Raw genomic sequence first — 15,250 nt, forward strand, 5'->3', positions numbered from 1 at the left:
CTCGTTTTCGAGCTCGTAAATCACAGAATTGAGCTCGATTTTGAGCTTGTTAAAAATTAAATATATCTATGAGCTAATTTTAAATCAGACATAAAAATATAAATTCATTTATAAATAACCAAAACGACAAAAATAACAACTAAAAAAACATAAACTCGGTATATTATTGAACATCCCAAAATTCGAGCTTATGAGCCACCTAAATGAATCGAGCTCGAGCTTACGAGCCACCTAAACAAGCCGAGCTCGAGCTCGCAAGCCTATTATCGAACATGTTTGTGAGTTTATTATCCAACATGTTTGCGAGCTCACGAGCCGAATATCCTTAGCCTTGAGCTTGTTTTGATTAAATTTTCGAGCTCGAAATCGAGCTTGAGTTTGGCTTGATATGATTAACAAACCAACTTTTTATTGAACCGAGCTCCGAATAACTCGTAAATGATTTGATTCATTTACTTCTCTAAGCCCAACGTTATATATGTATTCAATTTAAAATTAAAAAATCCTCGAGCTAAATTAAAAAAAAAAAACCTTCAGTTTATATATATTTTTAAAATATAAACATGCAATTTCCTTTACCCGTTCAATTTCTATTTATTTCCTTGTTTCGTCGTCTAAAGTTTTTTCCTAAACCTCAACCCACACAAGGGTCCCACGTACTCTTCTACCTCTTTCGGCTGAAACACCCATATTCTCAATGGTTTTTTCCAATTCTTTTTTTCTTTTTGTGAGTAAATATTCGAACCCATTTGTTTTCTAACTTGACTTTTGTGAAGATTTGGTACTATATATAAATTTTAATTTTCCTACTTTGTTATTGGAAAACAAACGTTGTCTTGGAAGTGCAGCAGGTGGAACTTGGAAGGCAATATTACTTTGCAGGTCAGTTTTTGGTAGTAATTCTATAGGTATTTCTGGGTGCCGGGTTAGTTTCTGTATTTAGTGTACTTGTTTAACTGGTTTTTATTGAGTTTTGTCATAAAAGAGTGCAGTTGAGGTAAAAATATTCTTCGAACTGTGTATGGTAACTGTATGGATATGTGTACTTCTAGTGTTTTATGTATGCATCTCCATTAACGTGTGTGTACTTGTAATACATATGACAATCAGCCAATGGACGTTGAGCACTGACGTGTAAAACTTACTGAAAGGTGCGTGTTTCAATGAAGAAGTTGCTTTCTTGTTTTTTTTTAGATATGATAAGGATCTATTCAAGTAAAAAATTCCCTTTTTTCAGAATTAATTGAAGCTTGTGTCTCCTGGATTCCTCGAAAAGTGAGGCAACTATGGTAACTTTGACATTCGAAATCTACTACATTATATGTATGCTTCAACCAAAATTTAGTTTTGCTGTGTCTCATGAATTATCTCCTCTATCATTATCTTTGTGATGTGTAATGATGAAATGATTTAAGAAAGAAAAACTGAGTTGGTATCAACATGGGGTTTTCTAATTTGTAATGTTTCCTTTAGAACATTTCAAACCTGCAATTATGCCTTTGTATACTTCTTTGTCCACTGTCCATGATTAAACGTCTCCAAAAATAACCCTGTTTTGTTAACTAAATATATGAATCATAGTTATTAAAGTCACCATGTGCGCTAAGGTAACATGTGCCTTGAAAGCCAGGCACAAGTTAAAACATGCACGAGGAGCACATAGATGATTAATATTTTAAAATCTAGAAACATCGAGTAAATTATGTCTTACAGTGTATGATATATAATTTTCAGTCCATTCGACAACAAGAAAGCAAATTTATCCAGCTAATATGAATGACTATAAAAGCAAATTTCACATAGAATACATAATCCATTCATTTAAGATGCACCAAGATGCATGCTTTAGGCCCAAAGTACATGCCTGATAAGGATTGTGTTTGGCATGTCATCAGCAGAAAGGCTGGTTCTGCTACATCTTGAGCCTGAGCACACCCCTTATTGACCTTTTTATAACCATCGTATGCTTGATGTTCTTCGTAAAATATATGTTTAATTAGTGTTTTTACTCATCCATTTGAAAAGTTCTGGGTTGATTATTACAGATTCACACAGAAAGCTTTTTAAAAGTCTCAACATTTAGTTCAATTGCTGACAGAGGGAACAACAGTTGCGATTTATAAGGTATATTTTGCATTGATTATTGATTGACTGAGTACTTTTAAGTTTGGAATCGTTGCATCAGATATGGTTGTAGTTCATTCTTTTAAACCATAACATAATAACTTGCCTGTCTTGCCAATATTTTTCTCTCATTTGACACTTGCATCTTCAATCTGATAGAACACTTGGATGTCTGAAGATGTTGCAAAATGTGAACTGAGAAACTTTCCAACTCCCCTAGTTGTCACGATTAAGAGAAACAATGCACATTTACAGTAGCTGGAACATGATGCACTTACTGGTATGCATACTGCCATCGATTGGAGGTTAACGTTCTGTAATAAAATTAGCGAAGTAATAATGTGGTCAAACTCTTTGAAATATCATCCAAAATGAGAAACTCTATGGTTGTACAAAATCATTTAAGACATGGCACGAGTGCTTTGGTTAAAAATAAAATACGTGTAAATGAAACGTGTTGACGAATAACGTGCACCAATAGCGACAAGGTTCGATATAAATTTCTCAAACCCTAAGTCATCCCACTTTGTTTCTGTCTCCCTTCCCTCTGTGCCGCGTAGAAATCTTCATCTTCAACAAACGTCTTTGCAATTTAAGCCATGTTGTTATTCAACATTTGGAAACAAAAAAATTGAAGAGAAAAAATTTATTTATTCAGTCTTACTTTTTTCATTGCAGTAACCATTTTTTTTTTGTTGTGCACAGATTGTGACATGGACATCTTCACTCAGATAGTGAATAGAATTCAGTGCTAGAAAATTGATTAGCATTAATTCTAAGGCAAATTTTGGTAAGATTTATTCCTTTTCATTTGTTTGCTTTGCTTTGCTGTGATTTTGATTTTATGATTCATCATTTTTGATACTCCAATTTTGATTGCAGATCAGCAATCCAGATATAGTGTTCACATATTTCTAAATGGTATGAGTTTAGACTTCCTCTTTTTATGCTCTCTTTGTCCTGACCAAATCTCAAGTATGATCTTTAAGGATTTTAAAGTAAATAGGTGTCCCTGGTTGCCTAATTCGTAACGTCTAGATCCACGATCTGTGTCATGCCAATTAGTTTGTATTATCACACTTACCGTCGAATACAAAATTTAATGAACTAGTAAATGGGTGATTCAAAGTTGTCTTATTATTTCTCCTCATCATGTGCATCTAGTTGAGATTTAAAGACTGTTACTAAAAACATTTTGAGATCTAATTATGGGTAAAGCCTGTTCTGGACCTGTGATGATGGGATTAATTCCATTAACGAGGCTAAAGAAGCGTGTAAGACCCATAGCGAAAGAGTCAATATTTGTTAATACACCCTCTTAGCATGGGTATGGACCGTATTGTCTGAGACGAGTACTTTTGATGCAATCATTAACGAGGCTAAATTCTTTTTTTTGACATTCTTAATTGCTTTATGTTTTAAACTGTTTGTCAGCTTTGGCTTGAGATGCTTCATTGTCATCTTCTCCTTTCTGGTATTACATTAAAAGGACATTATCTCTTTTTCCACCTTCACCTGCTAACCAAATTTTCTTCTACTTCTCTGAGGTTTAATTTCATGGATACTATTGCAGGCATTTCTCGGTGTAATTAAATTCCTCAAATAGAAGAATGGCTGATGAGAATTTCAATGAGCAGTTCTTGATGGAGAAACTGTCTAAACTAAACAGTTCTCGACAAAGCATAGAATGTATCCTTTCTTTTGACACTAACCATTTTTGTATCGAATGCGATAATGTAGATATATAACATACTGTGGTTTTCTTTCCACATCCCATCACCAATCAGCTTTGTCTCAATGGTGCATTTCTCACCGGAAAAGGGCCAAGCAAGTTGTTGAAATATGGGATGGGTTATTTAAATCTGCACAAAAGGAGCAACTGGTTTCCTTTTTATACTTGGCTAATGACGTCCTACAAAATAGCAGGCGTAAGGGCAGTGAATTTGTGAGCGAATACTGGAAGGTCCTTCCATCAGCTTTGAAGGTTGTTCATGAAACTGGCGATGAAAATTGCAGAAAAGTCGCGTCTAGATTGGTACTTTTTTTCTACTTACTCAATTGATCCTATAACTTCATTTTCCTCTTTTCTTGTTCTTGCATATGCGTGGCTTGCTTTTGCCATGATACTATGAACGATTATACACTTTTTTGTGTCCTATACAAATTGTCATGCCTTTCTGCTCTATATTTTTGATGAGGATTGCTTCTTAACTTTGATAGATTATCCTATATATTATGACATCAATCCAAATTTTACCCTGGCCCAATAGAACCAAGTTTCTTAAAAGTAAGCACAGTCTGTCTCACTCTGGTTAGCTTCTGTTACTAAGGTGTGTGTGTAAATGGAACTAATTTTGGTAAAGAAAATAAGAGATGTAATGTAGCGCTCTTACCCGAGCCACTACTAAACAGACTAATAAGCATGCAACATTAAAACTTAATAACAACAATTAAACAGCGGAAACCAAATAACTTAATCATCTTACAACCCAAATGAAAACAGAACAAACAACAGCAGTCTTAAACATTAATACAACCATATCGAAACATAATTCTAAACAATAAAACGATGAACCACATAAAACCTCCATTGGATCACCACCGAAAACTCAACTGCTCTAGCCACTGCTCTGGTCGTCCGAACCGTCCAACCTAAGACCTGCCCCGTGGAATGGGGTGCCCAAGATGAAAACAAGGACGTGAGCGACAATCGCCCAATACGAGAATGTACGAGTATACAAACTGATATGATGCATGCGAAATGCAATATGCTCGGATATCAAGGATCAAGTCAAGAATCTCATGCTCAGTCTAGAGGCGCCTGAGTGTGTAGTCTCTGATCTGCCCTAGGCATGTTTTGGCTCCCACACTCATCATCAAGACGTGGACCTACAATGTCCAGTCATCAGAGCTAGCAGGTCCCGTCGGACACTGTAGCTCTCGATGCCCCATCGTCCACAATACATAATAGGGCTGAGCGGCCCCAACAAACGAGGTATATCTCAAAAGATACCAGGATCAACATGATATGTCATGCATAATATGCCAAAGCAGTAAAACATGGATAATGCAACACATAAATATGCAGCATATAAGTGTGTATACTACCTTGGATATCTCAGTCAGTACATCACGTACCTCACTAAAACAATCTGACAGAAAGCTCTTAACCTAGACAATACCAACAATATGAAATCACTATCAAACCAGATTCTGAATTACCAAACATGCTATAAAGTTCTTCCTAAAGGCTTTAGGATTATACCTGCGTCCGTCGTCAGCCCGCTGATGATTTCTCGATCTCAGTTCACCGACCCTCCCTCGAGTCGACACTGGCTCCGAAACTTCCCGACACCAAAGTGCCCTAGAAACTGGCTAGAAAACCTAAGGTAAAAGACTAGAACTCTCTCTCTCTCTCTGAAGGATGCGGAGTAGGAAACAAAAGAATTCGGCTTCCATTTATAGGCTGCATCCGGACTATTTCAGAAATCCGAATCAATCTTATCCGCCACGTGTCAGAATCTCATTCGTCTGGTTGGATTTCTCGAGATAACGTAATCGAAAGCAGATCGGGTTATCCATTTAAAATTCGGTGAATCCAACAGATTAATCCAAAATTATCAATTCGTTAATAATTCTTAATTAACAACTCTTTAATTATCTCTTAATTAATACTTCATTCAAAATAAGAATTCGAGTCATTACATGTAACAAAAATAATGGACTTTAAAAACGCAACCATGCTAGGGAAGGATATTACGCCACTTGTTATAGGAACACTGAACGGTGGGCGGGGGTGTACATCTTGTACTTACTAAACTTAGTTGTGAAACCATAGAAATTCTGTTCATTTCTCGCTGATTGAGATTACAATTCTAAGTTGGAGTTGTCGTCCACTAACTATCTTTTGAATGATGCACTTTTAGTGAACTCCATACTTTTCTGAACCATAGTCTGTGCCCCTTTTCTAAGAGCTTACTACCATCAACGACCCTTTAGTTTGTTGTCATCTTCATGATTACTGACATCTTGCACGCGCTTTACTGCAGGTTGACATCTGGGAAGAACGGAAAGTATTTGGATCGAGGATTCAAAATCTTAAAAATGAAATGCTGGGAGAGAATCCTTCTGCAATCCACGGTGGAAGTCCTCCTGATATTACACTCGAAATAACTTTGATCCTATCAAGTTTTTAAAAAGAGATGTAAGTATAATTCCATCAAGTCGCGAGCTTAATTGGTGTAGTTTTCATCTGATTGCAGCAGTATTTTGGCTTTCTGCTTTTCAACTTTCACCTCATACGTTGGTCAATTTCTTAACAGTATCTTCCCCCTTTGGTTGATCCTAGAAATCGGCTGTTGGATGGTTGCCAAGAAAAATCTTGACCACTTTCCATTTGGTACGAGAAGAAGAAGTCAATGAAGAAACCACCTTAATTATTTGTGGAAATGCCGTTTCTAGCATTCAAGAAATAGTCGATTTTGTAGATGCTTCTTCTCAAGGTATGATTTGGTTGAGTTTCCATTAGATTTGCTTCTTGTTGGAAATGGATTATAGGCGAGTTTGGAAACAAAATCAGATAGCTAAAGAATATTTTATTCAGCAAGGCTTTGCTTTTGAAAGTATTTTTGATACAAAGTAGTAGTAGTTGTTAAATGCAAAGAAATGAGCTGAAAAACTTACTATATTTTTTCAATTATTCAGTCGTTCTGTGAAGGATGAATATAAGTATTTAAGCTGCTATCTTCTGTAACCGTAAAAGTGCTAGGCTAATACAAAAAAGATAAAAAGTAAAACTCGTTTTATTCAACTCTATATAACCAACACAACCCCCTCAAGCTTGATACAAGTTTCGAGTACCAAGCTTGGACAGTAGATACCGATGCTGATCTTTTCCCAAGCTCTTGGTGAAGATGTCAGCAAGTTGATCAGTGGTAGAGATATGAGCGGTTTGAAGGAGTCTCATCGCGATCTTCTAACGGACCACGTGACAATCTATTTCAATATGTTTAGTACGCTCATGGTACATTGGATTAGCAGCAATGTGAAGTGCTGCTTTATTGTCACAATAAAGAGTTGCTGGTTGAGGAAGTGTGAATCCCATATCATGCAGAATACCACAGATCCAAATGATTTCACATGTGGTAACTGCCATAGCTCGGTATTCTGCTTTGGCCGAAGATCTCGACACGGTATTTTGCTTCTTGGTTCGCCAAGATAATAAGGAATCACCAAGTTTAACACAGAATCCAGTCAATGAACGTCTTGACATAGGGCAAGAAGCCCAATCGGAACCACAATAAGCTGAAAGAACCATAGAGTTCTTTGCTGTCAACAAGATACCCAAACCAGGAGAACACTTGAGATATTTGACCACTCGAATAGCAGCATCTATGTGAGATTGTTTTGGGGAATGCATGAATTGGCTAAGATGCTGAACCACATAACATATATCAGGCCTTGTGATAGTAAGATCAACCGACCAACTAGTATTTGAAAGGAGTCTGGACTGTGCAGCAAGGGATCATGAGGATTACCAGGTCTGTCGTGATCAATAATGTAATCCAACTCCAAAGTTGTCAATTTCTTATTTTGTTCCATATGTGTATCGAATGGTTTGCTCCCAGCTATACCAATATCCGCAATGAGCTCCAATGCATATTTGTGTTGATTTAGATAGATTCCCTCAGGTGATTGAGCAATCTCAATGCCCAAAAAATATTTTTACTTGCCAAGGTTTCGGATTTGCAAACGAGAGTGCAAGAAATGCTTCAGGTTTGCAATTAACTCTGAATTTTTCCGTGGGATGACAATGTCATCCACACAAACCACTAGAATAGTGATATGCTGGGAATCTCTTCTGGTAAAGAGGGAGTGATCATGGTGGGATTGTGTGTAACCAGCATCTTGCATTATCACTGCAAATTTATGATTACATTGCCTTGAAGCCTGCTTAAGACCATACAACGACTTGCGCAAACGACATGCTTTATGATGACCTTGAATGTGATAGCCAAGCGGAAGCGTCATAAAAATCTCCTCGTCCAAATCACCTTGAATAAAGGCATTAGCCACATCCATTTGTGTCAGAGACCAGTTATTAGTTGCTGCCAAACTATGCAAGCATCGGATGGCGACTATCTTGGCAGTAGGGTGACTATCTTGGCAGTAGGAAAAAAATTGTCATGGAAATCAATTCTCGGTTGTTGCGTATATCCTTTGGCGACCAAACGGGCTTTGAATTTATCAACCGATCCATCCGGGTGATGCTTTGCTTTGTGCACCCATCGACAACCAATGGGTTTAACATTATCAGGAAGATCAACCACATCCCAAGTACAATTAGAATCCAGGGCTGCAAGCTCTAATTCCATAGCCTTTTGCAATCTAGGATCTCTTATTGCCTTATGGTAAAAGCGAGGCTCTGAAAATGAGGAAATGGCAGCTGCAAAGTTTTGATAGGGTGGAGAAAATATGGAGTAAGAAAGGTGTTGAGAGATAGGACACAAGCACTGAGTAGAGTTACTTTGAGGCAACGTAGGACAAGAAAAATCTCGCGTCCACTGAGGAATTGTTCTAGTCCTACAAGATCTTCTCAATGGTAAAAAATCATCACTACCTGGCAGTGGCAAAACCGAAGACTCATTTGTGGATTGAAGATGGCATTGATCTTCATGGAAAGTTTCTGGACAAGTAGACGAAGTTGGAAATGGGGAAACAAATGGCACATTCTCGGCAAAAGGAAACAAGTCCTCATGGAAAATAACATCTCGTGAGACAAAAATTTTCTTGTTCTGAATATTAATGACTTTATATCGCTTTTGGACATTGGAATATCCCAAAAAGACACAATCTGTGGCACGAGCAGAAAATTTGTGATCAATGGTGGGGGATGCAACATAACAAAGACATCCCAAAACTTTAAGATGATTATATGCTGGACTTTTGTGACATCTCGAAAGGTGTTTTGTTTCCTAGGACAGGACTTGGTGTTCTGTTGATGAGGTAAACTGATGTCAACGCACAATCACCCCAAAACCGTAGAGGAAGAAAAGCTTGAAATCTTAAGGATCGAGCTATGTCAAGGATGTGTCTATGCTTGTGCTCAACCACTCCATTTTGTTGTGGTGTATAAGGATTGGAACTGAAGCGAACAACACCATGCGAGGCAAAAAATTTGCTACACTCGGATTTGAAAAAATCAGCTGCATTATCCGAGCTAATGAACTTAATTTGACCAGAGAATTGTATGTTCACTAAGGCAAAAAACTGTTTAAGAATCCCGAACACATCTAGCTTAGATTGCAACAAAAAAACCCAAGTTACTCTTGAAAAATCATCAACAATTGTTAAGAAATATTTATCCCTATTATATATAAGTCATAGGTGTATTAAATAGACCCCAAATGTTCATGTGTATGAGTTGAAAAGGAGACAAGGTTTTTGTCAAGCTTAACTTGGGAAATGCTAACTTAGATTGCTTTGATAGGGGACAAATCCAGCAATGCTTTAATTATATATTCTTTGTCAAAAAGGGTAACAAATACATCTTGGAAACAGACATATGTCCTAATCTGTTGTGCCAAATGTCACAGTCAACCGATATTGAATTCTGACACACACAATTATTCTGGTAATGCAAGGTATTACAACTGGGATTAGAAAAAGGCAATGAAGTTACAACATAAGAGGGGTTGAAGTGCTGGATCAGCTGATTGACAAGATGATACACCCCATTCTTTTCTTTACCAATCCCAACTATCCTCCCACTCGTTAGGTCCTGAAACAAGCAAAATCGTGGATAAAAGATGATAGAACAATTATGAGATTTGGCAAACTTGGAAACAGATAAAAGATTGAACTGAAAATGAGGAACACAAAGTACATTATGCAAGGTAATTGATGGAGATAGAAATACTGAACCAATGTGGCTAATGGATAGCTTATTACCATTTGGCAACTTGACAGAATTATATGAATCGGCCATGGGTTTAGCACCTTGCAGCAATGATGGACATCCAGTCATGTTTTCATTTGCACTTATGTCTATTATCCAATCTGTATAAAATTTTGGAAGCACATTACCAGCCATATTAGCGACTGGTGTGTTCGTGCTATGGATGTTATGGCCTCCCAATAGCTTTATTATCTCAGCATATTATTCTTGAGTAAAAACTGGAGCAGGGGAAATGCTAACTTCTGTCAACAATTCCTTAGGAGCATTGTCTTCAGCCAAGTTCACCGCTACAACAGGTTTCTTTAGTTTTACATAGCTTTTCAGATTCTTTCTATGGTCACCACAAGGTTGCTGCCCATGTAAACGATGTCCTGGAGGATATCCAACCAGTTTGTAGCATGTGGCTTCAGTATGTCCCGTCCAGTTGCAATATTCACAATAAGGATGATTTTTATTTGATTCCTCAGCTTTGTATTGTGTGGAGTAGAACATTGATGCTGGTTGTTGGACTACCGAAGTCAATGATCTATGGGATTCCTCTTGAGATGTAATAGAGAAAACCTGTCCAACACTTGGAACCGGACTCATCATAAGGATTTGGCTCTGAATTGACATGTAGCTATCATTCAATCCTATGGGAAATTGAAGTAGTTTTTGTTGCTGATCATGACTCACGTATTTCCTTGCTGTGTCACATTCACAAGAAGGAAGCGTCACCAACGAAGCATACTCATCCCATAGATGTTTGAGTTTCAAATAGTAAGCTGATATTGTATTATTTCCTTGATTCAAATGACTGATATCACGATGAATAGAAAGATCCGAGAACCATTCACATTATCAAACTGTTCTTTCAAATCATTCCAAATTATTGAAGCATTTGTTGAATATACAATCCCTCTGTAGATCTCTTTAGAAACAGTATTCATAAGCCATGAAACTGATGCAAAGAAGCATGTCCAATCGTAGGTCGTGGATAAGAATCATCAATAAACGCAATCTTATTTTTAGCTCTTAACGCAATTATCATAGCTTGACTCCAAATTCCATAATTCTCGACCCCAAGCAGTTGATCATTCACCAAATTCATTCCTGGTGTATCAGAAGGATGCAAGAACAAATGATCATTGAAATTACCTGAATTTGCCATGACTCGAATTAAGCACTGATCAATTAAGCTAATCGCCAGCAGCTACTTCGATCAGGTTCCTGTCTGCCGTCGCAATCTTCGCTGTGCAATTACGACAATCACACAATAGATCCCAGCCGAGTGAGTAGATCTTGTATCGCATCAAGAGGTAGGATCGAAACCCACTCTCTGATACCATGTTAAATGCAAAGAAATGAGCTGAAAAACTCACTATATTTTTTCAATTATTCAGTCGTGCTGTGAAGGATGAATACAATTATTTAAGCCACAATCTTATGTAACCGTAGAAGTGCTAGTCTAATACAAGAAATATAAAAAGTAAAACACGCTTTATTCAACTCTATATAACCAACAGTAGTTTCATGTTTGAATATTATGCTTAAAAAACATCTCTTCTTTTCATTTTTTAGAAAGAATCAGAATCTGTAAATATGACATTTGCCAGCTTGTAGATTTGAGTTTTTTTGAACTCTTTATATATTATAAAAGCTCAAAACAACGCCAATTTTTTTCCCTAAAAACACTTTTTAATTAAGAAAGCAAATGTAGCAAAAGTTTTATTTTATTTATTTAAAGCCAAACACGATATAGACCTTGCTTCAAACTTCTAAAAAGCACAGAAATTCGGTTGGTTCAGCAATCACACACTATAAATGTGATAACGTGTGTGATAGCTTTTGTTTTTTGATCTAATCGTTTGGTTGTACTTTATGCTTAAGATACGCATTCCTTGACTTGTTAACATCAAATATTGATCTTTGAATTTGTGTTAAGGTAACCTGCAAGGTTCTGACATAGTGGATTACATTCAGAAACAAGAGAACATCCTTCAGCAGTGCATTAGCCAGCTTGAGAGCTCCACGGCAATTAGAGTTACTCTAATTTCTCAGATCAAAGAAGCTCTGCAGGAACAAGTATGGTCTTATTTCTCGGAAATTATTTGTGTGCAATGAAAATAGTTATGTGGATTTGCTTATGGCTTATGCATTGTACTATTGTAGTATTTGAATTCGATCAGTCTTTTGATTTTTTTCCCCTCAAAATTCTCATCGTCCTAGAAAAATTGAGTTTTCTACTACCATGTTTTGTTGAACATGATCAACCTTTAATTTTGGTGGTGGAAATGGAAAAAGCTTTTCTTGCAAAATTTGCCTAATATATTTTAATATTAAAAAGATGACCGATACAAGAAATATGAGTTTAAACTGAATGCTGAAATATTTCTGAAAGATTTTACTTTGAAAAAAAGAAAGATTTTACTTTGAAAAAATCAAAATCTATTTGAAAGATAGGCATGAGGAAATAGTGAAATATGCATATATTCTTATTATTTAGTTTAGTGTCTAAATTCCTCGTAAAATGCTAAATTGATCTAAGAGAGTGATAATCACATGGTCTACATTTTTTGTCGTCAGTTGTTAAATTCTGACAAATTATTTTTTCCAGGAGTCAAAGCTTGATCTACTTCAAACTGAGATACATGTAATATCTCTATCTCATTCATGCACTTATATATAGCAAGAAGCACGTGCATTGCACGGGAATTTTACATTCTTGATTGATATTTATTCTCAATGTATTTGTTATTTTCTTCAGTTTATTCTTCTATTGAAGAGAGAATATGGTGGACGTTTGCAGTGTTTTTGTTTTCGTTTTATGAGTTAGTGATGGTGGAGTCTTGTGCATGTCTCGCCATGATTGCCATAAGTGCAGGATCTTATGTTTCCTTATTTATATGATGATTAATTTTTATTGTTGTTGTTATCTATTGATACAAAATCAAGAAGATACGTACAAGCGTTTCTATACTGTGGCAGCAATTGATTTAAAAAGCATTAATCAAATCCAAAATTTCTTACATTCAAACTATGAAGTTTCTGATTTTCTTGATATTTGGCTGCGTATCTTGAAAGATCATATTATTTGTGCGCCTTTTGTGCATTAACAGTTCTTGTGACGTGTAGGTTGCTCAGAGCCAGATCAAGAAAGCAGAAAAAATAAAACTGAAGCTAGCATCTTCCCCAACTCTTCGAACAATGAATCAACCTATGGTTGAAACGGGGTTTTCAACAGTGAAAAATCGGGTTGGGCCTTCGTTATCGTACGAAGAGGATCGAACGAAGGCGGCAGCTGCTGCTCTAGCCGCACAACTTACCTCCATATCATCTTCTGCGCAGATGCTTACTTCCGTGTTCTCATCTCTCGTAGCAGAAGAGCTGGCATCAAGGAGTGCTGGGTTGAAACGGCCCAAGCTAGAATCACCACCACCACCACCACCACCACCTTTTTCTAGCTTGAACAATGCTGAGGTAGTTAGTTCTACCTATTTTCCTCAATTGATCCCGTCACAAGCTCCGTATTACCCACCAGTTGGTAGCTCTTATAACCATGGTTTGAGCAACCAACTACTGCCTCCAACTATGGCATATTGTGGGCCTGGATCATCACCGCAGCAACCCAGCCAGCAGCCGCCATCTCAGCAGCATCAGCAATCTGGAAGTGGTGGACATTTCGGGACAGTGGGTACCGGATTCTATGGGCACCAACCGTCGATCCCTCCTGTACAGAAACAGTNGTTAACTTAACAAAACGCATGTAATTTGCACGTTTATTGCACGTAAAAATAATTTAACAAGAAACATATATAAAAAATTCAACGTTAAATTATTTGTATTGTTTATTGATTGATATATTGTTTCTGTTCAGTTTTAAAAATGGATAAAAGCTAGCTGTTTCTATTTTCATAATAAATTGAAACCTTATTATGATGTGTTGCATGATAAAGCATTGATATAGAATGTATTTGAAGGGCTATTCATAATTAGTATTCACTGCCCTGACGCGTGCTATTTTGTAGGATGTCGTTAGCTAAGCTAAGTATAAAAAGGAAACCGGCGAGGTTTAAATAATCCATTCCATATTTCAACAAGTTGCTTAGCCTTTTTGCGGTGAGAAATGGACCACTGCTTGAGACAGTTAAGGCTGATTGGTGATTAATTGGATGTTGAAACAAAACCACAGTACATGCATTCAACACAAAAATGATAATTAATTGTCTCGAATTAAATAAAGAAAAATATCTTTTTTTAACAAAGTTATTTGATTGATATACATCTACTTGAATTGTATAGCATCTGGGCCGGCTAGGCTTGGCTTCACAAATTATTGTTGGATCCCATATTTTTCGAAAAACTGATCATAACAATTAAGTTACAAAATATACTCGAAAACTAAAATTTGTTTACTTTTCTTTTCTCTCCGACCGGTATTTTTTGATATATTTAACAACTATTTTTATCTGATCTTACTTTGTAAGAATAAATATAATAACCAAACAATTTTACGTTAAATCTACGTGTTTTATGAGAATTTTTGTTGGAATTTATAAGCTTAATGAATGTAAATTAAGCAAGCAAGTTTGAGTAAACTCGAAACGGTAGCATCGGGAGTAGTCCGAGCTCCGAAAGCATATAGGACGCATCGACCGCCCAAAAATGGGTATTCTAGACAGTGCAAGGCGGTGCGGTGCGGTGCGGTGCGCTTTAGCGGCCAAATTTGGCCACCCCAGTGCGAGGCTCACTGATTCACGGATTAAATTATGGTTTTTCGAGTTTTACAGACTTCATGATGACTTTTGGTAGTTTATACATGTTCTTTGATCAATGGGACACATCATATGACTAACATGTCCTTGCAGATTAAAAAAACATTAAATATATGATCTTTGATTCTTGACAACCACTTTTGAACCATATTTTGAAGGCATTTTTCATAAAACATTAAATATATTATCTGTGATTCTTGACAACCACTTTTGAACCATATTTTGAAGGCATTTTTCATGTACTCGTTTTGCTTCTTTATATTTTTGTCTAAACAAGAGAGAGTACACTAAATTTTTGGTTATTGTGAAAGGGGATCGATTAAGGTGCCCGAATGCACAACGGAAGTTTAAAAAAAAATTTTTTCAAGGGCAAAAACCGAGCACCCTAATCCTATAATGTGTAGCAAATACAAAA

General features: G+C 36.6%; 1 protein-coding gene across 1 annotated transcript; it reads left to right on the top strand.

Annotated features, from left to right (window-relative positions):
* Window positions 1-1,110: 1,110 nt before the first annotated feature.
* LOC140972226 (uncharacterized) lies at window positions 1,111-13,816 on the top strand. The gene is made up of 12 exons (XM_073434933.1): window positions 1,111-1,289; window positions 2,046-2,124; window positions 2,830-2,914; window positions 3,007-3,045; window positions 3,698-3,813; window positions 3,912-4,159; window positions 6,174-6,317; window positions 6,473-6,626; window positions 11,287-11,379; window positions 12,006-12,145; window positions 12,678-12,713; window positions 13,196-13,816. Exons 5-12 carry the CDS (start codon window positions 3,735-3,737, stop codon window positions 13,814-13,816), a joined length of 1,515 nt encoding a protein of 504 aa, XP_073291034.1. The 5' UTR covers window positions 1,111-1,289; window positions 2,046-2,124; window positions 2,830-2,914; window positions 3,007-3,045; window positions 3,698-3,734.
* Window positions 13,817-15,250: the final 1,434 nt, after the last annotated feature.

Source organism: Primulina huaijiensis, chromosome 1 (assembly GCF_012295235.1).
Source record: "Primulina huaijiensis isolate GDHJ02 chromosome 1, ASM1229523v2, whole genome shotgun sequence".
NCBI lineage: Eukaryota > Viridiplantae > Streptophyta > Magnoliopsida > Lamiales > Gesneriaceae > Primulina > Primulina huaijiensis.